At 35.8% G+C, this 27582-nt stretch overlaps 1 protein-coding gene across 4 annotated transcripts; it reads right to left on the bottom strand.

Moving 5' to 3' along the window:
* On the bottom strand, nucleotides 1-23208 carry LOC117322455. 4 transcript variants are annotated; one of them, XM_033877377.1, is made up of 13 exons: nucleotides 23076-23208; nucleotides 20766-20963; nucleotides 14923-15026; nucleotides 11779-11920; nucleotides 7998-8117; nucleotides 6972-7205; nucleotides 6378-6488; nucleotides 5183-5284; nucleotides 4803-4907; nucleotides 4117-4218; nucleotides 3785-3889; nucleotides 2970-3051; nucleotides 1-1863 (listed from the first exon to the last, which is right to left on the bottom strand). In XM_033877377.1, the coding sequence occupies exons 1-13, from the start codon at nucleotides 23167-23169 to the stop codon at nucleotides 1398-1400; spliced, it is 1965 nt and encodes a 654-aa protein (XP_033733268.1). In that variant the 5' UTR covers nucleotides 23170-23208; the 3' UTR covers nucleotides 1-1397. The 4 variants fall into 4 exon arrangements, with proteins under 4 accessions (XP_033733268.1, XP_033733270.1, XP_033733269.1 ...); XM_033877379.1 differs by lacking the exon at nucleotides 4117-4218; XM_033877378.1 differs by lacking the exon at nucleotides 5183-5284.
* Nucleotides 23209-27582: the final 4374 nt, after the last annotated feature.

The raw sequence follows: 27582 nt of genomic DNA, 5'->3' as shown, positions 1-27582 counted from the left end.
TTAAGTACCTGTGTATATTCTGAATCGTGTGTTTTAAAATTTGACAGCAGGTTATGATAAACCTCGAGGGCTAAAAAGTCCAATAGCTGTGACTACCATTTTGAAATTCACATGAATTATGTCTTTCAGCAAATTTTTCCTCAGCAGAGCAGTGGAGTACCGTTCGGTTTCATTTATACAGTTAGTGATTAATTGGAATACCTTTTTAGGCCCAATGTGTTAAACTGGATAACTTCGTCATAAAAAAGAATGCTGACTGGTTATATGTAAAACTGTCGATGTATTGATATATGTAGTACCTCATGTCATAAACAGCTCTCGTTATCATACTGTTTTAGTGACTCCCTTTGGACTGATGGTGACAAAAACTTGACTTAAAAACTTCAAGTGATTTACTAAAATAACAATATATTATACAGAATGGCTTCAAAATACACAAATTTATCAAAGCATTTGAATGAGACATACATCCATCGCATTAGTAACATAAATATCAAGAGTACTAACATAAGATCTTATGTTACCAGGTTACTGACAAACGAAAGCAACACCTGCGCTGACCGCGGGGAAGTCACTGTTACTTATTTACATCTGATTACGCCCAAGTTACATTAACACAAGAATATTGTACCATACAAAACAATTCTGAACTTATATTCCAAGCTGGAACATAAAAATACGTTCAGTTTTAATCTTCTAGAAGAAGCACATAGCAGTAACCCGGATTCTTATTGGGTTAGGTTAGATAATGCTACATATAAATGTGATTATTTGTTCTTATCTTTCTAAAATATTCTTGTCTGGGGCATACATATAACTGCTGCAGGTGGTGTACATACATATATCTATTCATGTCTCTGGTGGTGTGCAGTACATAGGTCATCGTGACTTGCATGGTGACATACTCAGTACTTCGTAGGTAGAAAAGCAAATACATATTTTTATCTACAAAACAAATATCCAATTATTCTCGGTTAAACATATATGACGCTTTCAATTTAATTGAGACTTGACCAACATGTTTCTAAAATTTGACAAAGTACACATATTGATTGATAAAAATCATCTGGTTCCATGTTCCTTGCTAATTAACCAGAGACATCTATGAAATAATTGAGAAATCTCTGATTTTAAAACACATTTTGTTTGCCTTCCCCGCCAACATTCTTCTTTAGCAGTGGCACTTTCGACCCCTTCAAATCAGACGTGACGTCACTATTCTCAATATTGAGGATTTTTTTTTTATTCTGCGATAAGAGCGATTGTTTAAATTACGTTTGGGTATCAGTCATGTGTGTTTAATACACAGGCATAAATACAGTCATAAGTCCACAGTAAAGGGATTAAGGGTAGCGATATTTTGATAATATAACAGTACTTGCTAAGTATTCATCTGTTTAGTCATGAAAATGAAAGGTATGACCGTAGTCGGATTCAGTTTCCGTGTGTCCATCGCGTTTCTGGAATTCGTCGTAATTACCCTCCATTGCTGATAAGGACTGAGCAGTGGCGTAGAACGAGTCCCGCATCTCTACGTTAACTTTGATTTGGCCAATTTGGAGCTCGTTGTAATCTCCCTCTGGACCAACGGCCACGCTATGATATGTGTTAGATTCACTTGCATTTGAGTTCGAGTTTCGTTTTGGACGGGAGTGGTTGACCATTATATCGTAGTTCTCCTCATCCATGTTTCTTATTTCATGTCCACTGCTCGTGTTTGATCCACTTCCGGATGCACCAGTTGATCTTCCTCCTAGAACTTGTAGTTGTATCCCAGACGTGTTGGGTGATTTGTGCTCTGCGATATCCGAGTAGTCATATTGTGGACGGCTTTGTGAAAGGTTTCCACTTTTTGACTTCATTCTACAATATACATTTTCAAACGTGAACATTATGACGCAGCTTTGAAAAGCAATTAATTAAAAAATCAATTTAATCAATTAGTCCGGTCAAATAAAAACTCGACTGTATACAAACTATCGTGTCAAATTTTGAACTCATTATCGTATTCGATTGAAGAATACTATTCGGCTTATTGGCATCAAGCAATACTTCGATCTTTATCACGTATATACTGTCACTATATGTTATCAATACTAAAACACACAGCGGCTGAGATCGTATGTAGGTACAAATATATAGGCCTAAAGAATGAACGAACTGCCCTCCTTACTTGATTCGGAAAAGCCAAATAAATTTGGCAACTTCTCCCTTTTTTCTATAACAATATGTTCTTCCCAATGTCCCCAACCCTTAGTCGAGCGTTAGCTACAGTGATACAGGTTATGATTACTGCCATCTACCCAAGGGAGGTATGTTCCCTTGGCAGTATGGACTTGTTCGCCCTGTTTCAGTATAATGCGACCAGTTTGACTGTCACGCTACTATTGTGATGACACTTGATCTATACAATCTTCAGTGATCATTCAAGAACATTCGACCTTAATTGACCTTTTTAGATACTAAAAACTAAAACAATAGTTCAATAGTGAAGTCGCCAGCCTAAGGTATCATCGACACTTCCAAGTGTACTGTGACGACAGCGGAAAATAATTTCTCATGAGATAAAGTGCCATCCTTTTCAATAAAAATCTATTTAGTGCATACGGTCATTCAACGAATTAACTTCCTGTTCTCTTATGTTTGAAATGATTGTCGCAATATTAGAGTAAAAATTATCTGATATTTAGACCCGAACGTATTAGGGGTTTGCTTTGTTAAATTAGTACATTAACATAATATGCAGCTAAATCACTTCTAGCATTCAATTTAGAAAATAAACAAACTTGCATCGAGCAAACTAAAGTGTGTACTATGTAGATATATTCATACATCTTGAATGCACGTGTGTTGGTGAGCAAGTGCTAATATATCATGAGGAACGTATTTTTAAGTATGTGATGGTTTTAATTCTTTCAAACACTTGTTTTACTTAATAAGTGCTAAAAATTAATACATGCTGTATGTACCTTCTCTTCAGTAGAACTGATGTCCCGATTATAATTCCGATCAAAGCAGCCACTCCCACAACAACTGCTAGTATGATGTAACCTGTAAAGACACATCCTCATTAAAGGTAAGCCAATGTCAATGTTACAGAACAATAAAAACAATACTAACTATTTCACTCCTGTCTGAATTACAAGGATATAATTTGAGAAGTTGATACTTTTTTCACTGCTTATTTTTACCGCTCAGTCACTATGTTTTGATATGGCGGATTACAAATTCTATCAAATCGAGGATTATAACAGCTGTCAACAAACTAAACAATAATGAAAACTTCAAAATTAGGATTTTGGTTGTCAGTTATGTATCAATATGACCTACTTTGTGCTGCGACTCAGTGTCAGAACATACGGAAATACAAAACATAACGGGTATGGATAGGGCAATGGGTGTGACAACATGAGTGAAGCAGAACCAAGGCGATGCCGTTAAGACAAGGAACTGTCTAAAATAGGACTTTCAGATATGTATTCAGTAATTAAAGTTACATCAATGCAAAACATTAAATTGTCGACATGACTTCACTATATTGTATAGTGACGTTAAAGTATTGTTGTTATAACGTATAACAATTGATGACAATGTGCAAAGAGCGGCGTTGATGTCCCTCTGATCATGAACAGGGATATTTATTTTAGCTTTTGAAGAACAAAAGTATGACATTATCTCACAATACAATGACGTCAAGGCGGAATATGGTGACGCCACGCTGACAATTTAATCGCGTTACGTCATCATATATATCAAGTAGGGCCTTACAATGAACATATCGTACCGATAGTGGGACCAGTAACCTTGACGACAGACGTCGTGTCTTCGGAACTACTATCATTGGTCTGAGAGGTTGTCGTATCAGTCAAAACAGGGCTGCTGTTGTCCACTGTAAGAAATTCCCAGAAACATTGATGAACATTGAAATAATATTCTTTTAATTTAAAAGGTGATTTTAGAAATGATTTTTAGAATATACTTTACAGACGGGAATGGCAATCGTTGTGCAGGAAAGGGGAAGAAGAAATAGTATGTACCGACAGTGCGACAAGAGCGTGAAGTTTATAAAGGGAATGTGCTATGCTTTAATGACAAAAGACAACAAACGGAGTGTACCGATGAAGAGACCAGTAACATGGACGCCAGGGGTGCTCTCTGTCTCAAAACTACTATCGTCTTTGGTCTGAGTGGAATTGGTATCTGAGATTGTGTCGCTCACTAAAGGGAATGTCAAGAAATACATTGATAAAAAGAAGGTAATGTTCGTTTAAATTTGATTTTACCGATATGACATAATATTGTATACATGTCATCCGTAAACATATTTGTTGGCCGAAATCATGACCTACTTTGTGCTTAGACTCAGTGTCAGAACATACGGAAATACAAAGCATAACGGGTATGGATAGGGCAATGGGTGTGACAACATGAGTGAAGCAGAACCAAGGCGATGCCGTTAAGACAAGGAACTGTCTAAAATAGGACTTTCAGATATTTATTCAGTAATTAAAGTTACATCAATGCACAACATTAAATTGTCGACATGACTTCACTATATCGTATAGTGGCGTTAAAGTATTGTTGTTATAACGTATAACAATTGATGACAATGTGCAAAGAGCCGCTATGCTGTCCCTCTGATCATGAACAGAGATATTTTTTTAGCTTTTGAAGAACAAAAGTATGACATTATCTCACAATACAATGACGTCAAGGCGGAATATGGTGACGTCACGCTGACAATTTAATCACGTTACGTCATCATATATATCAAGTAGGGCCTTACAATGAACATATCGTACCGATAGTGGGACCAGTAACCTTGACGACAGACGTCGTGTCTTCGGAACTACTATCATTGGTCTGAGAGGTTGTCGTATCAGTCAAAACAGGGCTGCTGTTGTCCACTGTAAGAAATTCCCAGAAACATTGATGAAGATTGAAATAATATTCTTTTAATTTAAAAGGTGATTTTAGAAATGTTATATGATTTTACTTGATATTGCACATATAGGATAAAAGGATTTTTTATTTTTAGAATATACTTTACAGACGGGAATGGCAGCCGTAATGCAGGAAAGGGGAAGAAGAAATAGTATGTACCGACAGTGCGACAAGAGCGTGAAGCTTATAAAGGGAATGTGCTATGCTTTAATGACAAAAGACAACAAACGGAGTGTACCGATGGAGAGACCAGTAACATGGACGCCAGGGGTGCTCTCTGTCTCAAAACTACTATCGTCTTTGGTCTGAGTGGAATTGGTATCTGAGATTGTGTCGCTCACTTAAGGAAATATCAAGAAATACATTGATAAAAAGAAGGTAATGTTCGTTTAAATTTGATTTTACCGATATGACATAATATTGTATACATGTCATCCGTAAACATACTGTATACCTGGTAATTTTCGCCCCCGTTTAATTTTCGCCATTTTCGCCCTCTGATGACGGCGAAAATTTCAAGCTCAATTGCAGGATTTACAAGTTATCGTACATACGCTACTTGTAGTCGGATCCAAAACATACCCTCGTACTTTTCAAGTGTGTTATATCCTATACAATTACAGCCAACACGTGTTATCTATTTACACTAAGTTTATAAATAGGTAATTGTTTTATTCCAATCTGTGCATGTGAAATAAAATCTAGATCTAAATATAGGCCTTGTAAATTTGCGATATCACGTGGAGTTAAATCGAAAATATCGGCTAAGACAGCGTACTAGGTTTAGTATATTTGATTTTAAACAAAAGATTTAAATACTAAGTAACTTTTATAATCCAAACATGTTTTAAAATTATGCACACAAATAGGTCTCTGCCATTGTGAAGGCTGATTTTATGACTTCACCGTCGCTTGTGGCTTCAATCGATGACAAATGAACAAAAGAAAACACTGGTCAGTAGACTTCTAATTAGTCACGGCACGGTGAACTTACCACTCATCGCGTTTGCTTAAAATCGACCATGCATACCTAATACTATTTGAATCAATATAGGCTAAAGTATATTTCACACCTGATTACATTTCACACCTCTCCGGTATATGCGAAGAAAGGAAAATGGGAGAACTGAGTAAATCCCGAGTGTTCCGAGTGCAAGTGTATCGAGAATTCCGAACGGAATTTTCCGATTGTGAACGAGGGAAATACATTTATTAAAAGTAGTTTAGGGCGAAATTAAAACGGGGCGAATATCTTCTGTGTTGCTCAAGGGCGAAAATAACCAGGGGCGAAAAATACCAGGTATACAGTATTTGTTTGCGGAAATTATTTTTTCTATACCAAACTTTAAGTGTTCTTCCTCAATAGTGCCTGTAAGAGACATGCATTTGTTTAATTATGCACATCTGGAAACAAATGATTGAAAAATACTCACATTTCTTTCTACAAGAAGCAAATGCCTTGTCGTCACAATTCTTGTGGCTTATACCACTTCCGTCATGTTTGGTGTAGAAACATTGCGAGGATTTGCTAAAGGTTGAGTTTCCTGGAAGTTCCAAAGCTATCACTAGTTATTATTTTATAATAATCGTTCACCTAAGCGAACAAGATCACCTGCACAAAGTCTACATTCTACACAGATTACAGATATTTGTTACATTTATATTTGATGATATGAAATGATAAATTATTTTTAAGTGTAAATAAGTTTTAGGATTAAATTTGGCTGCTTTTCAGCTACTGCTAGGTCCCTATTTGGACGTGTAAGAAACAACACTAGACAGAACCGGTCGTCAACTATGCCTCTTTGACAATTCGTCCTTTCAAACTAGAACTTAATAATATACCTGTATGTCATAGGGGAATAAAATCATTTTAATCATATATGATTGGTAAAACAAAACAAAGTTATGAAATTTATTTAACTTGTACTAGGAATCTTGTAAGATTATCGCAAATATCAGCAAGACAAAAAGTTACACTGTAGCCGAAGTTTTGATGAAAAGATATCAGTGATTTTATACAGTACCTGTTATTTGCTTTGTTGGGGTGTTCGCTCGATTAATTGCCACCCAGAAAGTTGGTTTTGAGTTAGTAATGTCCAGTTCTTTGGCAATTCTCTCAAGCGACTTCTGTTTTCCTCTTACATTAGCAAGCACACCGCCCTTTCTCCGACAGAATGTATTTGAATCATTCCAGGACTTCTTTTCCAATGCATATGTAGCGTTGACAAACATCTCTAGTGTTTCGTCTTGCCCTTTACCTATAACACACAGACAATTTTACACCCGTAGTATTGACATTGATCAGGTTGTTTGAAATAATATAAGTGATCTATTTTGCTGCAATTTGTAATAACGCCCCTTCCCCCTGGACATTTTGAGATAATTTCTCAGATGTCTGTTTGGTTTGTTAGTTGAAATTCATGAACCAAAGAAAAAGACTACTGCACAGGAAATTGACATGTTGCTACGACCCAGAATGAAATATTTTACCCCAAGGTCTGATTCCATTCTGGGCCATAGTCCTGAACATATCAAGCCCCTGTGGTCATATGTCCCCCTCTACATCTGAAAGAGACGATTGATTGCAGACTTGGCTATGATAAATGTTGGCCCCTGCTGAATTGTGGGATTTGTGTAGCGTTTTGTATTGACGATGAAGGTCTGCTGGTATATATAGAACACACAGTGTCTTTATTTTTATTACCGTCTTTTTTCTGAATTTTGTTTCTCTCTCTTGTCCTAGACACATACAAGTATTCTTTTCCTAAAACTCTCTTTACAGAAAACATAGAAATCATATTTGATCCCTTCGTTAAATTAGGTTCAGATTATACCGTTATGTTGACAAGAAGTTAAGCAAACAAATCAGTATCTAAATTCTTTTAAACTTAACCCGTGACGGTTTACATTCCACCGTGTCAACATTTTATACAGTTGATTGAGGAGACGACGAAGAAGTACCTGCCATAGTTCATGACGTCTCACTACAAGCTGAACACATATGTACATGTAATTTGTACTTATTAATACAACCATTGTGCTACATTTACCTATCACACAGACAGGGAAGTGTTGTTCCTCACATGAAGCCGCTTTTATTGAACCAGATAAATTAACGTACGCGCAATTATACTCCAGGTTGAAGTCGACAGGACAATCTTTCCCATAACCTGTAACAGGATAGTCATATACAAAGTACGCTGTTGTGACATACGCAAGACATGACATTGTACAAATAAGCAGATCTGGGAAATGGAAGAGTTTCGAGATCCGTTTATAAAATATTTAGATGGCAACGAGCAAAGACTGCTAATGATATTATTACGTTTAACATTTGCATTCAATATTTATTATGTGGTTGAGTTTTTCCTTCGTAATAATATAAATTATTCGTTGATCACTTCGGAAGAGAACGCAATCTGAACGGAATTATTACATATATAGTTTTTTTTTGTGTTTGTGTGTTGTTTTTTTTACGACAGTGTGTAAGATGTTAAAAATACAGTACTTTATTCATCTTAACAGCAATTATTTTGAGTATTATTAGCATTGGGGATTGTTGGTTGTCACTTAGTATTTACCTAATCGACAACTTTTTTTTCTTTTTAGATTTCGACACGAAATCGACATTCATATGGTTCTTTTTATTGTAAAACATATTAATCACATAACTGACCCATTCTGCAGTATATTAATACCATACGGCCATGTCATAGATATCGTGAAACACGTGTAATGAAACTATTGTGATATTATAATAAATGTGTGAAGTCACATGACTGTCTGGGTAGATGGAAACGTCCCATCTGCGCCGGATTTCACCTGTCTTATACAGAAAAAATGTTTTTTCTTTATATTCTCACAAAGAGTAGTTATGTGATAAATAGAATCTTACACTCGTTGCTATGTTATAGAAATGTAAACTCGTTAAATAATTTGATATACTACGCGCCTTAACGGTCGTGACATATCAAAATATTGAACTCGATCAATAATTCCATATGACATAGCCACTCATGGCAGTTTCGCTATCTATAAACTAAACGCAAAACACGAGGGTTCAATATAACATGTTTGTTTGTTTGTTTGTTTGTTTGTTGTTTTTTTCTCTCTTATTATCTTATGATTGAACCATTTGTATTGCATATAACATTTACACAACTTACAATAGGCTTTGTTCTTGTATTGTGTTATGACCAAATGACGCTAGAAGACTTACACCAAACAAAATTTTACACAAAATCAAGCCAAACAACTCAAATTTTCAGACATGATCATGGTTGTTACTATGAAAACGTTATAATCATTTCAGTCATTCTCATCACATTTAAATATAGGTAGTATCCACTGATCCACCTTTTGGTTAACAGCCTATCATATTTCATGGTAAGATTTAAAACATGAACTGGAAAAACAGCAGATGACGTGCCTTTTTTAAAGGTCGCAATAATTTGATGTTGTATTACACAATATAATTACATATAAGCTTATTGAATATAGTCCCTAAGTCAAACATACTTTCAACGTGTTATAAACAGGTAACTTTATGTTCATTTATTTATATCTACATCTCTCCATTCTTCCGCTAAGTGAACTCTGACTGCGAATACATTAGCATATACGCAGTGAAAAAAGGCTCAGCGGATTAATAAGCGCGGGAATCTGTAACATAATTATGACGTCGTCTATTTGTGACGTTACCATAACGTCAACTAGACGGCGCCATTTTGAAATGACTGATCAGCGCATTTTAGCGCTTATTCCTATTATCATATGATTTCCGCACAAAAAGTGAACTTCAAGTGAGTATTTTGTCAAAAACTAAACTGATTATTGCGGAAATGGGTGCAAAGCGATTTTTCTCCGCGAGGTAAGCTAGCAACAAATGGCTGAAGCGTACAGTTCTGGGAGAACAATTGACCACGTCACTGCTAAATCTGTGCCAATACACGCTGTGCATGACAACCATAGCTTATTTGAGACGGAAATTTGTGCAATGTGAATATCTAAATTGATTAAAAACGTAAAATGTAATGAACAAAAATGTTAAGTTGTGTCTTTTGATTTTGTTAACAATACTGGTGTCTTTACGTAAATTCACTGGAACTATATTATCTTAGCAACCACGGCTACTGTAGCTACCAACGTCGCAACACAACCTGAGTTTCATTTTCTTCGTACTGTATAAAACAGATTTTTTTAAATGTAAATATAAGGAATGTACCTCATTTTGACTGCGTATATGGTACTATATCCGCAGTTGGCAACAAACATATCCCATGGAGCGCTAACGCGCTAACCATAGAAAATGTTCGTTGCCAACTGCGGGAATACTACCGTATACGCAGTAAAATGAGATAAATATAGGTTGAATGTGATTAATTAGTTCAGATTTTAAACTGTACACAAATATTTTGATTATCAACATTTATAAAATTGAATGTTCGTGGTCGTTGATATATCTCATTAAATTCGTTGTCTGTATCAATAATCGAGTGATTCAATTGCACAGCAGGGATATGGACAAATACTGAGAAAGGCTGAAGGGATGAAAAAATGGGAAACGGAAAGATGCAACAAATACACATAAACGAAAAGAAAATCACACGTCAACAGCACGCCAGCAAAAAGTATTACTATGAAGGAAATATAAAGCTCTTCGGGATTTGAACTCGTTACACTTACACATGCACTCACCAATGTAGCGATTGGTTCTCACGACTGATGTAAAAAGTCTTGGGTATCATTTAAACTGTTGCATATACATATATTCAATATTCATGCAATGTGCCTATTTTCCCTTCATGAATATCGACTCGTCTGCCAATTAAAGGCCAACACGACCAATCACTTTGGAGGGATTAAAACTTTAGGTCATATAAATGATCATTATGAGGACACCGTAATATTTTTTTCTCCATTTGTTAATTACTTATATATGCTGTAGGCGCAATTGTATGCATTTCTGTGACAGGCAGTGTAAATGCTCTAGATTAAATATGCGTTGAGGCGAGGCGTTTCACATTAGAATTATTTCAGATATTCTTATGACTTCTTAAGAACAGCACGCGCTCTTAAATCAGAGTGAGACAGTTTGAAATATTTTTGTTTAAGGACATATCCTTACTAAGCAGCATTTTCGACTAATCCTCGACATATTTTCGACCTCTTACATAGATAATACCTAGCTGAGAGGTGAGAGTGTAGTAGGCCTGTGGACATAATCACAGTAGTGGCAGGTATAGAATGTGGCCGGTTTGATTTCCCGATCGGTCGTTAAAAGGTCAGGGGTCAGATGTCCGATCACAATAACAGGCAATACTGTTTCTATAACCAAAATTGTAATCAAACTGATGTAAGTATAGTAGCATTTTCAAGGCTCGAAAAAAAAAAAAAAAAAAAAATTAAAAAAAAAAAAAAATCAAAAAAAAAAAAAAAATCAAAAACAAATGATAATAAAAAAATCCGTTCAGATTGCGTTCTCTAATAAATAAAAGTATGCAGCTACTTTGTTGCAACGTCGTCAATTGATGACGTAACGTTATTGTTGACATTACGACTCACAATCGTTGTATATATGAAAAATGTAACCATGGAATTTTGTATTTATGTTATGTTATTTCGATTAATGTAACTCATAAGTTGATAGGGTTAAATGACCATTAGTGATGGTGTAATAGGCAGATGTCAATTCATAATCTTTTGGTCTTAATATATATATTCCAACTAATATCAGTAAAATCAGTAAGTTTGATCAATAAATTAGTTTATCCATTAAATCAGTAAAACTACAGACATTTTAATAACTACATATATAAAAGCATTACTTACATCGACTATACTGCGTGTATACCTGCTGCCCTCCGCACCTTCCACCATCTCCGTTACACACACTGTTACACTTGGCCTGCGGCGCATAATCTAAATTCCTAGCTTGTACGAACCAATCCGATATACATATGCACTGGTGTTTCTATTGAAAAAAAAAAGAAGAAAAAAATAAAAACCTTTTAAAAATATGAAGTTGTATATATCTTTGCAATTTTAACCAATGACTGTTTTTGAGTTTGGAGATAAAAGATAGATCTAATTAATGATGTGTATATGATATATATATATTGAGCTATTAGTAATATAAAACACATTCGCCTGTTTGTATTATTATTTTAACATATTTCGACTATAATATGTAACCATTTAAAGAGGATAATCTCGGACAAAGAAATAGTTTCAACAATTAAAAACAAGAATAGATTTCGTATCTTTCTATACAAAAATATTATATTTTGCACTTTTCAAACTTTCCAAATCTTCGAATGTCTCTTTTTATCTTTTAGATTAAAAATGACTCATTAATAACTAAAAGTATCTCGAACAAATCTATTTTTATCTTACTATTGTCTTCTAAGTTATGTTTACAATGTGTTGCTGTTAATAACAATATTTCTATACTTGGAGTCATTTTGTACATTCCTTTGTGAAAAACAGTGTATGGTCTGTCGGACATGAAGCATCATGTTGTTCAACTTGTTCAAATACCTTTCTACCTGTATAAGGTTGTTACATTAACTTTATGTATATTGCTGTTGCCTGTTGACAACAGATACTTAAGTAGACTGTTTCAATGCACAGCGACTTTGCGCAAACTGTTTGTGGAGAGGATATCGACGGAACATGAATACGAACGCGTATGCCGCCCTCAATCCATATAGCTTCAATTCAGAAACGTGCCACAAACATCAACAGAATGGAGTAAAAACGTGAAAGACTTTTTGGCATATAACACGTGATTATTAGCATGTTGTCACCCCATAGATACGGCCACTCAATCTATCTGTAGCTATCGTCAAACATGTTGGTATGTAATAGATGTCACGGACACTATGACATAAAATGTCTAAATATTTTGGGTAAAAAGTACGAAATCTTGTCAAAAGAGACATGATATGATTATGTCACTTACGTCATATTTCAGTAGAAAAAATGTTCGTACAGATAAAAAGAAATTATACGAACAACCGAAGTTCATCATATCGTGCAAGAGGGGGTAAAACACGTACAAAGTATGTCAATTTACAGCAGGGACACGCCCCTTCATCCCAAGGGATCAAACCATCCGCCTTTAAATAAATTTTCTGTTCTCATCAAGTGATGTTTCAGATCAAATTCGCTATAGTCCATTTCAGCCAAGTTCCGCTTTTGGAACCCCGCTTTTCTGTCCCCAGCGATCAGACCAGGCTCACTTATGAAAAAGCTATGACTGCCGTCCCCAATGATATTTCAGACAACATATGGGTGTCGTCCATTAAGGCATTAAGCAGGAGTATCGGTTTAAAGCAGAATTCCAGCAAAATTCCACATTTGGGGCCCGCTCCATTGTCATAAGGCGTTGAATAAGCATCATCTTTATAAATTATGATAGCCCTCCTCAGTGACGTTTCAGACCAAATTTGGCTGTAATAAATTAAAGCATAAAGGAGGAGTAGCGCTTTAAAAGGAAAGTGATTGCTACATGTCCCTTTTAGGGATCCGACCTTCTGTGCTCAGGAATCGGACTGGCCTCACATACATACATTATAATTGATTGATGTTTCAGACTAAATTTTGGGTGAAATCCGCTATGGCATTCAGAAGGAGAAACGACTTGAAACCAAAAGTTTACGCACGGCGTACAACTTACAACGTTCGGCTTACAACTTACAACGCACGGCGTACACCTTACAACGCACGGCGTACACCTTACAACGCACGGCGTACACCTTACAACGCACGGCGTACAACTTACAACGCACGGCGTACAACTTACAACGCACGACGTACACCTTACAACGCACGGCGTACAACTTACAACGCACGGCGTACACCTTACAACGCACGGCGTACAACTTACAACGCACGGCGTACAACTTACAACGCACGGCGTACACCTTACAACGCACGGCGTACAACTTACAACGCACGGCGCACACCTTACAACGCACGGCGTACACCTTACAACGCACGGCGTACACCTTACAACGCACGGCGTACAACTTACAACGCACGGCGTACACCTTACAACGCACGGCGTACACCTTACAACGCACGGCGTACACCTTACAACGCACGGCGTACGCCTTACAACGCACGGCGTACACCTTACAACGCACGGCGTACTCCTTACAACGCACGGCGTACGCCTTACAACGCACGGCGTACAACTTACAACGCACGGCGTACACCTTACAACGCACGGCGCACGGCGATGATCTCTGGGAATCGTGAGCAGCAAAATATCGATGGAATTCAAAAAAAAAAAGACGACAGAAAGTGATGAATTAATTAATAAACGCGTGTCAAATAGTTGATAATAAACTAAGAAACATTATAAAATAAGGAAACCGTCCACTTTTGAATGAAACAACAGGGACATGCCCATCTGTGCATGTTTAACTAGAATCAAAAAAAGGAAATACTTAAGAAATATTAAAAAGCTGAAAAAAATCATCAAATATGTTCTAACGTTCAAATAAGAAATGATTTCATGAAACAAGAACGAAAAAGAACTACAGGAAGAGAAAAAAGACGAACAAGAACCGGACTAATACAAATACGGGGTCCGCCTCGGAAAATAATGATCTTACAATTACTCAAGAACTTATTGCTATGAAACTGAACATTCAAGATTTGTTTAATGCCTGCACGAACATGGATGAACATTAACCGTTTAAAGGTAAAAAGATATTCTGTAAAATAATTTCGGTTTAAGGTAAATTTCACTAATGTTTAAGTTATGGATATAGAGACAAATTATGCCTGCATCCTTTATTACTTATTCAACCACAGAAACGGCATTTATTCCGCCGTGTTTAGAATTTGAGAAAACAACGTGTATACATGTATATCATGTTTTAATAATGTGATAGTATCTAACAAATCATATGTTATAATTTTTATAAACCAGAGTTTTAGAATATATATATTATGAATACATACTTGTACAAGAGCAATGAAAGTATTCGGATCACAAGTCTGTAAACATAACGATCCACTGTTCGTTGTAAGATTCAGTGGTGTTCCGTCAATTCCGGCCCAACAATCTGAAAGATATTTAAATACAGGTATAAGAAAAAACTGGAAATTAAATACATAATTCTCAATTCATATATATGCTAAATAATATGTCGAACATATGAAGAATATAGAATTGCTGACTGATATTATTAAACGTTAAATGTACAGGTATTTGTACAAGATAATAATAAAAGAAAAAATACGAATGATACAGTAAATGATATTTAATTATTCCAATATTGGCATATTCAACTGAAACTTCAACATTTTCACAGCAAAATATGAAATATTACCATGTAATACGAAAGGAGGTTTGTTTTCCAGAATTCATTGTATTTCTAGTTGTTTACTATCAAGCAAGAGATCTACGTATAACCCAACTGCATTTCACATCATGGAAGATTTTGTAAAACTATTTGGAAAGGCGTTGACATACTGACATTTTAGTTGAAAATTCATCGATTAAAACTATTAAATTGATACCCTCTCTAACGGAATATTAAGGGTGCTCTATCTCCGACAAATAATCAATTCAAAACAAGAAAGGCCTCAGTTTTGAATGGCAATTATACTTTAGTAGTGTAAAGTATAGCTTTGAAAGGTTGTTATAGTGTAAAGGATAACTTTGGAGTGTTGTTATAGTGTAAAGTTTAACTTTGGACGGGTTGTTATAGTGTAAAGTATAATTTTTGATTGTTTTATAGTGTAAAGTATAACTTTGGAGGGACGTTATAGTGTAAAGTATAACTTTGGAGGGTTGTTATAGTGTAAAGGATAACTTTGGAGGGTTGTTATAGTGTAAAGTATAACTTTGGAGGGTTGTTATAGTGTAAAGTATAACTTTGGAGGGTTGTTATAGTGTAAAGTATAACTTTGGAGGGTTGTTATAGTGTAAAGTATAACTTTGGAGGGGGTTGTTATAGCGTAAAATATAACTTTGGAGGGTTGTTATAGTGTAAAGTATAACTTTGGAGGGTTGTTATAGTGTAAAGTATAACTTTGGAGGGTTGTTATAATGTTAAGTATAACTTTGGAGGGTTGTTATAGTGTAAAGTATAACTTTGGGGGTTGTTATAATGTTAAGTATAACTTTGGAGGGTTGTTATGGTGTAAAGTATAACTTTGGAGGGTTGTTATAGTGTTAAGGATAACTTTGGGTGGTTGTTAGGTTGTAAAGTATAACTTTGGAGGGTTGTTATAGTGTAAAGTATAACTTTGGGGGGTTGTTATAGTGTAAAGTATAACCTTGGAGGGTTGTTACAGTGTATAGTATAACTTTGGAGGGTTTTTATAGTGTAAAGTATAACTTTGGAGTGTTGTTATAGTGTAAAGTATAACTTTGGAGGGTTTTTATAGTGTAAAGTATAACTTTGGAGGTGTTTCATAGTGTAAAGTATAACTTTGGAGGGTTGTTATAGTGTAAAGTATAACTTTGGAGGGTTTTTATAGTGTAAAGTATAACTTTGGAGGGTTGTTATAGTGTAAAGTATAACTTTGGAGTGTTGTTATAGTGTAAAGTATAACTTTGGAGGGTTTTTATAGTGTAAAGTATAACTTTGGAGGGTTTTTATAGTGTAAAGTATAACTTTGAAGGGTTGTTATAGCGTAAAGGATAACTATGGAGGGTTGTTATAGTGTAAAGGATAACTTTAAAGGGTTGTTATAGTGTAAAGGATAACTATGGAGGGTTGTTATAGTGTAAAGGATAACTTTAAAGGGTTGTTATAGTGTAAAGGATAACTATGGAGGGTTGTTATAGTGTAAAGTATAACTTTGGAGGGTTGTTATGGTGTAAAGTATAACTTTGGAGGGTTGTTATAGTGTAAAGTATAACTTTGGGGGGTTGTTATGGTGTAAAGTATAACTTTGGAGGGTTGTTATAGTGTAAAGTATAACTTTGGAGGGTTGTTATGGTGTAAAGTATAACTTTGGAGGGTTGTTATAGTGTAAAGTATAACTTTGGAGGGTTGTTATAGTGTAAAGTATAACTTTGGGGGGTTGTTATGGTGTAAAGTATAACTTTGGAGGGTTGTTATAGTGTAAAGTATAACTTTGGGGGGTTGTTATGGTGTAAAGTATAACTTTGGAGGGTTGTTATAGTGTAAAGTATAACTTTGGAGGGTTGTTATAGTGTAAAGGATAACTTTGGAGGGTTGTTATAGTGTAAAGTATAACTTTGGAGGGTTGTTATAGTGTAAACTATAACTATGGAGGGTTGTTATAATGTTAAGTATAACTTTGGAGGGTTGTTATACTGTAAAGTATAACTTTGAAGGGGTGTTATGGTGTAAGGTATAACTTTAGGGGTTGTTATAGTGTAAAGGATTCCTATGGAGGGTTGTTATAGTGTAAAGTATAACTTTGGGAGGTTGTTATAGTGTAAAGTATAACTTCGGAGGTTGTTATAGTGTAAAGTATAACTTTGGAGGGTTGTTATAATGTTAAGTATAACTTTGGAGGGTTGTTATAGTGTAAAGTATAACTTTGGAGGGTTGTTATAGTGTAAAGTATAACTTTGGGGGTTGTTATAGTGTAAAGTATAAAACTTGTAAATGTTTGTTATAGTGTAAATATGTAAAGGACGTAATCTTGGAAGGTGGTAAGAGGACAATGCATGCAACATTAAGAAGGAGGTATCAGGCTAAAATATGTATCTTTTGGAGGGTGATAAGGATAAAATATGTAACATATGGAGGGTGGTAACACGACAAAGTATGTTACATGTGGAGGGTGGTAACACGACAAAGTATGTAACATTTGGAGGGTGGTAACACGACAAAGTATGTAATATGTTGAGGGTGGTAACATGACAAAGTAACAACATGTGGAGGGTGATAACAGGACAAAGTATGTAACATGTGGAGGATGGTAACAGGACAAAGTATGTAACATGTGAAGGGTGGTAACAGGACAAAGTATTAACATGTGGAGGGTGGTAACAGAACAAAGTATTAACATGTTGAGGGTGGTAACAGGACAAAGTATTAACATGTGGAGGATGGTATCAGGACAAAGTATTAACATGTGGAGGGTGGTAACAGGACAAAGTGTTAACATGTGGAGTATGGTAACAGGACAAAGTATTAACATGTGGAGGGTGGTAACAGGGCAAAGTATGTAACATGTGGAGGGTTGTAACACGACAAAGTATGTAACATGTGGAGGGTGGTAACAGGACAAAGTATTAACATGTGGAGGGTGGTAACAGGACAAAGTATTAACATGTGGAGGGTGGTAACAGGACAAAGTATGTAACATGTGGAGGGTAGTAACATGACAAAGTATGTAACATGTGGAGGTTGGTAACAGGACAAAGAATGTAACTCATGGAGAGTGGTAGCGGGACAAAGTATTAACATTTGGAAGGTGGTAACAAGACAAAGTATGTAACATGTGCAGGGTAGTAACAGGACAAAGTATGTAACATGTGGAGGGTGGTAACACGACAAAGTATGTAACATGTAGAGAGTGGTAACAGAAAAAAGTATGTAACATATGGACGGTGGTAACAGGACAAAGTATTATCATATGGAGGGTGGTAACACGACAAAGTATGCTACATGTGGAGGGTGGTAACACGACAAAGTATGTAACATTTGGAGGGTGGTAACACGACAAAGTATTATCATATGGAGGGTGGTAACACGACAAAGTATGTTACATGTGGAGGGTGGTAACACGACAAAGTATGTAACATTTGGAGGGTGGTAACACGACAAAGTATGTAATATGTTGAGGGTGGTAACATGACAAAGTAACAACATGTGGAGGGTGGTAACAGGACAAAGTATGTAACATTTGGAGGATGGTAACAGGACAAAGTATGTAACATGTGAAGGGTGGTAACAGGACAAAGTATTAACATGTGGAGGGTGGTAACAGAACAAAGTATTAACATGTTGAGAGTGGTAACAGGACAAAATATGTAACATGTTGAGGGTGGTAACAGGACAAAGTATTAACATGTGGAGGGTGGTAACAGGACAAAGTATGTAACATGTGGAGGGTGGTAACAGGACAAAGTATGTAACATGTGGAGGGTAGTAACATGACAAAGTATGTTACATGTGGAGGGTGGTAACAGGACAAAGTATGTAACATATGGAGGGTGGTAGCGGGACAAAGTATTAACATGTGGAGGGTGGTAACAGGACAAAGTATTAACATGTGGAGGGTGGTAACAGGACAAAGTATGTAACATGTGGAGGGTGGTAACAGGACAAAGTATGTAACATGTGGAGGGTAGTAACATGACAAAGTATGTTACATGTTGAGGGTGGTAACAGGACAAAGTATTAACATGTGGAGGGTGGTAACAGGACAAAGTATTATCATATGGAGGGTGGTAACACGACAAAGTATCTAACCTGTGGAGGGTAGTAACATGACAAAGTATTAACATGTGGAGGGTGGTAACAGGACAAAGTATGTAACATGTGGAGGGTGGTAACAGGACAAAGTATGTAACATGTTGAGGGTGGTAACAGGACAAAGTATGTAACATGTGGAGGGTGGTAACAGGACAAAGTGTGTAACATGTGGAGGGTAGTAACACGACAAAGTATGTAACATGTGGAGGGTTGTAACAGGACAAAGTATGTTAGATGTGGAGGGTGGTAACAGGACAAAGTATGTAACATATGGAGGGTGGTAACAGGACAAAGTATGTAACATATGGAGGGTGGTAGCGGGACAAAATATTAACATTTGGAAGGTGGTAACAAGACAAAGTATTAACATGTGGAGGGTTGTAACAGGACAAAGTTTGTTATATGTAGAGGGTGGTAACAGGACAAAGTTTGTTATATGTAGAGGTTTGTAACAGGACAAAGTTTGTTATATTTAGAGGGTGGTACTAACGTAAAGTATGTAACCGTTGATATTGCATAAAGCTACACAAGCATTTTATTCCATTTTAAATTAATCAGACTCAATCTTTGCGCGCTTAAGAGGAGTTTATTAATTGGAAATGACCTTTCGTATTCAGAACCGAAACACACAACCTGGAGCATCATTCCTACAGAATATAGCTTTTATTGTACCGTTTAATGTGGACTACAGAACCAAATCAAAAATAGATTGTGGGTTTCCCTCGTTTAGGCAAAAGATTTAAAAGGAAAGTGAGTGCATCTGGGCCTACTGATTGAATATTAAGGTGAGAGAAGTTTCACAAGTGTTATGTGTAGGCTGGGCAATACATGTAGATGTAAAATATATAGAAAAATGATATTTTTCCAGCCTTTTTTGTCAGGGGGAGTTAATTAAGTGTGTAATTTATTGTAAATGTACGTGAATGTTTGATGCTGAAATCATAACAAGGTGATGGCCTCCATATAAAAAGTTAAAATCGGTAGAATTTTCAAATATTCTATTTACAGGTTTGCGAGATGGCATTCTTCAAAACTAGGGCTAGTGGGCCAGTGTTGAAAACAGGACAGTGTTAAACGTTAACATTTACGTCTATGGGAAATCATTTGGTTCCGTGCTTCCTTTGTGGAAGATATATCAAATAACTGTACTAATAACTTATTATTCTGAGATACATATAAATAAGTCCGTGTAAATTTACAGATCACTAAAATATTTGAGAAACAAACTAACGCCTGTATGATGGAGATTATCCCATTTTTTACTCTATTGCATGTAACTCTAAATTTGTTTTGAAAAAGTATTGCTATCTTGTTTGTCTTTTGTACAGTCTTTTGAAACATCGAAACACTTATATTTTGCCAGTTTAAAAACAATTTAACAAGTGCAAAACTTACGTTTGGCATATACCCACGGAGCAACGTCAACGTAGTTCCCCGTCCAAGCCCCGAAATCTCGAGACCCGTTTAGGTCATATGCAAGGATTTCCTCCTCTTCTGACGATTTCGGACCTGCCAACGTGCTGTTTTCATTGTCACAAGCGTTATACGCCTGTAACGCCGTCATCGGCTGAGTTATGACAAAATAACTGGAACCTGATTAAAAAAATATTACAAAATGTTCTGAAGATGTTCCACTGCAGTATTATGAGTCTTTGAACTATTAAACACTTTAATATACAATGTAGGTAGAACTTTCAATCTGTGTATTTCTGACATACATGCATATCAAGTTTTGTATTATTTATCCTCTACAAATGTTATGAGTAGAATAACATCATATGGCCGATGTCTTGTTGGAAAGATAATTGTAATGTTTATTACATATATACAACCAACAATAACTGTGGAAATAAATAAACAAGGAAGCAATGTTTTTTCCTCAAACTAGAAAATATATATCACCGATGTCTGTCAGTTGGTCATATATTAAAGTAATGTTGGTTGTATGCCATAAAAATGTGTTACACCTAAGATCTTAATATTTTATGTTGATCGTGTGCTTTTTTTCTGTTCTTTATTTCCAATATATTTTCGATATCATAAAATGTCTTAATCTTTCGTTTTAATCGGTATGACATAATAGATGGATTTTTGTGGGCTGTCTGCATTTTTATCTGTTCTTCACGATACATGTACAGAGAACCATGACAACTTTTGTGATGTAAATGTATATCGTTGTACTAAATGTTCGACTTTTACTTTGTAATTGGTACTTCCTATCAATTATAATTATCCTGACAACCCAAGGCAAAGATTTCATCAGAGTTCCTTATTACTTAACTCCCAAACACGCATTTATACGTATTATCACGTTATTGAGGGAGGAGGGATCGTCATATTTCTATTATTAGTGGAGGTATTGATATACCGAATATACCTAGTCAGGTAGGACAAAATATGCAACAACTTTTGTTCATATTAAAAAAATATTTCGCAAAGTATTCTTACACTTTTACTGTGTTGAAAAAAATAATTTTGATCATTTTAAATTGCAGACGTCGTGTTTTAGCCGCCGTAATCGTCTGAGCGCGGATTCAATATTGTATATCAAGGTGCTTTATACGAAGAGATAAATGATGTCTTTATTTCGTAGTTAATTTTCTAACTTTTATGTACATGTACATTCCATCTTTACAGGAATCTTCCATCACCTCCCAACCCATTTTTGTTTATCAATAAAGTACATGTGATGTATGTTCCTACACCTTAAGCAGAAAACTTTGGCAAATTTAATGATTTTTACAAGAAAAATAGTATACACTGTTTATAAAGGTATGAATCTGTCTTCGGCGTCGCGTCACCTTGGTGCCATTGTTATCTTTTGGTGACGTTAATTCAAACGATATGTATAATCCTACTAAGATGATACTGCACGACGTGTTCTATTACCACGAGAGCTAAGTATGACGGGCATTCATTGTTTATTTTCACCTCATTTTGGTATTCGTACTTATTTTGGTTCATAGTCCAGTAACCTGTGAAGGAAATAAGTAAGTTAATTTAGCGGTACTGTAGCGCAAATGTAGATATACCGTTTCAAATTCACATGTCAAAATAAACTGACCGCGGATGTTTTCAAATTAGACCCAGGTACAAGTTATCGCCGATGACCAGAATCGAACATTTATTTTTCATGATACTACATGTAATTATATTTTTATTTCAGGTCCTTGAGAGGAAGAACAAAGGTGTTACCTCCCTTGCAACCTAACGTCAGATAGTATATGGTATCGATGCTTTCTAGAAATAAGTCACCATGTCCCAGGAAGAAACTGAAATACGATAGATTACCTAAAAAATCCAGTCACGGTTTTTCTGTCCAATAAGTTTGAAATTGAAGTCTTCCAAAAGGAGTTCAGACTACTATTTTCGTAGATTTTTGTGTTATGTTGATTTTCTGTTTTCAGTTTGTGAATCTTGCCATGGATAAATACAAATGTTTATATGAAATCAAGAAAGAGTGTTATTTTCATTGTGTACAGAACTAGCATGCCAGAAATATTGATTTCTTTCAAAATACAATTTTCTAAGTACTTTTCACACAGGGTCACGAAGTATCTTTTTTCTTTCAAATTTTGACACTTCATGGCCTAGATAATCACAGAAAAAAAAAGATTTTTTTCTATTCACTGTGAAATGATGATGGTCGGTAAAAGCAACCACCTTAACTATAAATGATATATAGATTAATATTGGTATATTTACCTGCCACTTGTTGGAAGAAGATAAAGGTCATTAGCAGAATAATCTCCATGTTCTTCCTAAATGGCAGAGAATACCGGCTAGTTGTTATAAACATTCTTGAGAGATCACTTATGACGCGTGCGTATACCACGACCCGCCATGTTTGAGTAGGCATACGTAGGTCATGTGAAGTACTTTTGACACAACAGGACATTAACACTTGTATTATGAGGAAGAAAAACATTTTGTAAAATCTTTTTCCGCTATTCCATGAACAGGAAGCACATTCAATTTTAAAACAAGCTTCGTCATAACATGTTAGATTCGAGACTTTGTAGTTCGGAGTTTGACCTATATATTGAGAAATGTTATCTTTAAATAACAAAACAACTTCACTTCGTGTAGAACCAGTAACTAAGGACGCTACAAACTCTTCAGTTTACAACGTAGCCAACAGGGACAGCTTTCAGTTAAGTGGTATGATTAGCATTGTAGTGATTAAGAACACTGCACAAACAAGGGACTATCGAAGACATCAGGGAACATTGAAGACGTCAGGGAACGTTGAAGACATCAGGAAACATTGAAGACGTCAGGGAACGAGGTAGACATCAGGGAACGTGGAAGACATCAGGAAACATTGAAGACGTCAGGGAACGTTAAAGACATCAGGAAACGTTGAAGACATCAAGTAACATTGAAGACGTCAGGGAACGTTGAAGACATCAGGGAACGTGGAAGACATCAGGGAACATTGAAGACGTCAGGGAACGTTGAAGACATCAGGAAACATTGAAGACGTCAGGGAACGAGGTAGACATCAGGGAACGTTGAAGACATCAGGGAACGTTGAAGACATCAGGGAACGAGGTAGACATCAGGGAACGTTGAAGACATCAGGGAACGTTGCGGACATCAGGGAACGTTAAAGACATCAGGAAACGTTGAAGACATCAAGTAACATTGAAGACGTCAGGGAACGTTGAAGACATCAGGGAACGTTGAAGACATCAAGTAACATTGAAGACGTCAGGGAACGTTGAAGACATCAGGGAACGTGGAAGACATCAGGGAACGTTGAAGAGACCAGGGCACGTTGAAGATCTGTCCCAGTTGTTTCAATAGCCATGGTCTTGTTACCATTATCACCTTTTCCGTGATGATACCGACTACTGATGGAGAAATTAACAAAAGCCTTCGATTGATGAAGACAATAGGTAACGGGTGTCGTGGTGACCTAGATTTGTATGATGAGTGTCGTAGTGACCTATATTTGTATGACGGATGTCGTGGTGACCTATATTTCTATGGCGGGTGTCGTAGTGACCTAGATGTGTATGACGGGTATCGTAGTGAACTAAATTTGTATGACGGGTGTCGTAGTGACCTAGATTTGTATGACGGGTGTCGTAGTGACCTAGATTTGTATGACGGGTGTCGTGGTGACCTATATTTGTATGACGGGTGTCATGGTGACCTATATTTGTATGACGGGTGTCATTGTGACCTATATTTGTATGACGGGTGTCGTAGTGACCTATATTTGTTTGACGGTTGTCGTGGTGACCTTTATTTGTATGACGGTTATCGTCGGTGAACCAAATGACGCTTACTCCTCCGAAACACATTGACTTGTTATCGATGTAATGTTCAGGAGTCTCCATGCAAACATATTATATTCTTTATATGTTGTCCTTAGATTTTGCGTTAGATGAGTGTTTGCCCTTTGAGAAAGGCTATGTGGGTTATGTTCCTCGCCGTGACATAACAAGTTCATTAAGTGACACTTACAGCTTCCCACTTGATTCCAAGTACTAAAACAATGTAATTCAAACATTACCAACTAATCCACTCGATGGATTTTTTAAGGAAAAAATCCCGTTCAGGAGGTGTTTATGAGCAATTTGCTTGCTTTGTTTAATCTCGCCGCAAGTCCGTTAGAGTAGATTTACATGTATTGTGTATGAGAGGTGAGGGGATGTGTAAGAAAGTAAGGGTGTGTGTGTTTCGGGGTTGGGGTTGGGGGTTGGGGGGAGGGGAACTAAACACTAATTGACATCAACGCTTATAATCAGTTTTTTTAAATAATTTTCTAATTTAAAACATGTTTTATGTACAATTTGACTGGTTTTATATGGGATTCTTTTTCTGAAATCAATACGCAATGTAAATTTTCATATTGTAACGTCACATTTTTGGCGCCATTCTCGGATTTTTTGTAATAGTGGTATGAAAAAAAATCTCAACCAATCAGAAAGCCGCATTCTACGTACAAACAATTGAAAATTAATTAGATATAGATATAAGAATACATATACATCGTGTGCAAATTGCCCTCTTATATGTCCTCTTATAAATAATGAATCAGCATTAAGAGTGGAAATTCAATGACAGTACCTACATCATAACAAAACCATAATTCCAACTCAATGTCGATAAAAGATGGGGAAATAGGTAAATAAAATATAGACTTACATGGTGACTCTTAAAAACGTACATGGAGCTTAAGACCAGGTGTTCCGGAAGCGAAAAATCGACAACATCCGCCATACACTCATTTTCAAAATCATATCTAGGGTGTTGACAACGGAACCACTAAACATAGTTATAAGCATCGAACACGCTTTTCTATATATCGCATAAGGATAATTATAGAAGATTTCCTTATATGAGGATTATGTTGATCATTAAAAGTTATTTCAAACAACTGATAAATATGAAATTGATGATCTTGAACAATTATAAACAACGAAGGGAAATGTCCAGCCCGATAAAGCATAGAGATATTTTGAATGTTCAACGATAGTCCAAACTCTATTTTTTGGAGAAATCCTCATGCATATATGTAAGTGTGTATTTGCATATTTTTTAAAGATCTTCAATCGTTTCAAACTCTGCGCTATAACCATCCTTCAAAGTTTTAGTTTCACGTTTAACATTCTAAATTTAAAGTTAATGAAAAAGCATGCTTCGTCTCTATATTTGCTACGTAATTCCTAGTTTTTTAAGCGATAATTATAGGGCCATTGTTATTAATATTTTCCTTTGCTGGTGTAGATATTCATCATTGAGGTGATTGTATAAATTTTGTGACACGTAGTCCATACTCTTTACGTATATGATTGGGAATGACATTCTGAACAAGGTAAATAATGATGAGAACAGTTGGAATATTGAGTGACCTAACGCCGTACAGGAGCTGGGAAAAAATTCTGCCAAATGTATCCGACTACAAAGGCGACTAGCTGTGGTAGGTTAAGAGATCTCTTGTCCGACTGCTTATTGAAATTTGAATGCCCAAGAACATGGCCTGCTGTACTCAACTGCCTGGTGATTGTCGGCGGCGACTGAAAGCGATATTGAGAAATCAATTGGTATACGGTTTTTGCACCGACTGATTTATTTCCCCCATTACTTCTTTTCTGTGGTTTGTTTATTTTTTGTTTAATGCTTAGCAATCACATAGCCAAACAGACGAACACAGATAAATTGTACATCTCACCAAAGTCCAGAATATAACACAAGAAGCAAACTTTACCGTTAATTTTGTCTCCAATCTCAGGAGCGCATACAGCTTCATATAAAGTCACTTTAGCAATAATAATTCAGTGATGGCCTATTTCACCAATCCTCCACGGGATGATTATTAAATACGCGAATGCAAACCACTTAAAAGCGTCGAAATAACATGTAATCTGCTTCATTTGTCTGTTTGACTCATCGGATCCTTTAGATACTGCTCGATACAATAAAACGTGTTGTGGGACACCGGTAGTAGATTATACTCCTCATTAAATATTCACAGCAGCACTAAGAATGATTGCGTTATCTGTGAACGGCTATTAACGCAATTTACATAATTAAGTATCAAGACATACATTCCTTTATATATGTAATTGTATAAAAATGTCGCATACCCTCTAGCTCTGAAATTGTTTTGAATTATCCCACAAGGTGATTTTCCAGTTCTAAATAGTGTCAGTGTGTCTTTAAAAATTTGATCATACGAATGCCTTTTACTATACAACAATGCAAAATGCTTGTGCTACAACCAATTAGTTACATGTAGCAATGTTTTCTGTAAGGATTTTCAACCTTTTAAACTGTCGGTTCAAATTTGTTTTCTAACATTAACAGCAGTCATTAAAAGAACATCGAGACATGTGTAACATAAAAGAAAACAAGTAAATATGATTTAATTGGTTTATAGCCCAATTGATTGACAATTAATTGTCGAGTTTTGTACAAAAGACATTAACACAGAGCAAATATGAATCAAATAATATAATACTCTAAATATAAATCAATAATATATATGAACCGGTTTAATCAACCAACCAATAACGGTATATTTAGCAGTAGCCCGCTCGAGTTATCTCCCTTCAGTGTTTAATTTGCATTAAAGATAAAATGAAAAATAACCAGAAAATTCGTGTCAAACGTTCTAAAGGGACGAAAATTTCATGAAAAGTCAAATAAAAGATTTTTTTTTATTTATTTATTTATTTTTTTTGTTGGTATAAATTCG

The sequence above is a fragment of the Pecten maximus genome, chromosome 2, assembly GCF_902652985.1.
Source record: "Pecten maximus chromosome 2, xPecMax1.1, whole genome shotgun sequence".
Taxonomy (NCBI): Eukaryota; Metazoa; Mollusca; class Bivalvia; order Pectinida; family Pectinidae; genus Pecten; species Pecten maximus.
The sequence above is the reverse complement of the archived record's forward strand: the minus strand, read 5'-3'. Positions and strand labels throughout refer to the sequence as shown.

What these genes read in the sequence shown, in the direction of transcription:
- LOC117322455 (XM_033877377.1), bottom strand. Translation starts at nt 23,169, where the DNA reads ATGTTTATAACAACTAGCCGGTATTCTCTGCCATTTAGGAAGAACATG. An exon ending in CTTCCCTGTCTGTGTGATAG is followed by an intron (nt 7,206 to 7,997) that starts GTAAATGTAGCA and finishes TGTGTGTTATAG; the next exon opens with GTAAAGGGCAAGACGAAACA. An exon ending in TCAGTTCTACTGAAGAGAAG is followed by an intron (nt 1,864 to 2,969) that starts GTACATACAGCA and finishes TGTATATTGTAG; the next exon opens with AATGAAGTCAAAAAGTGGAA.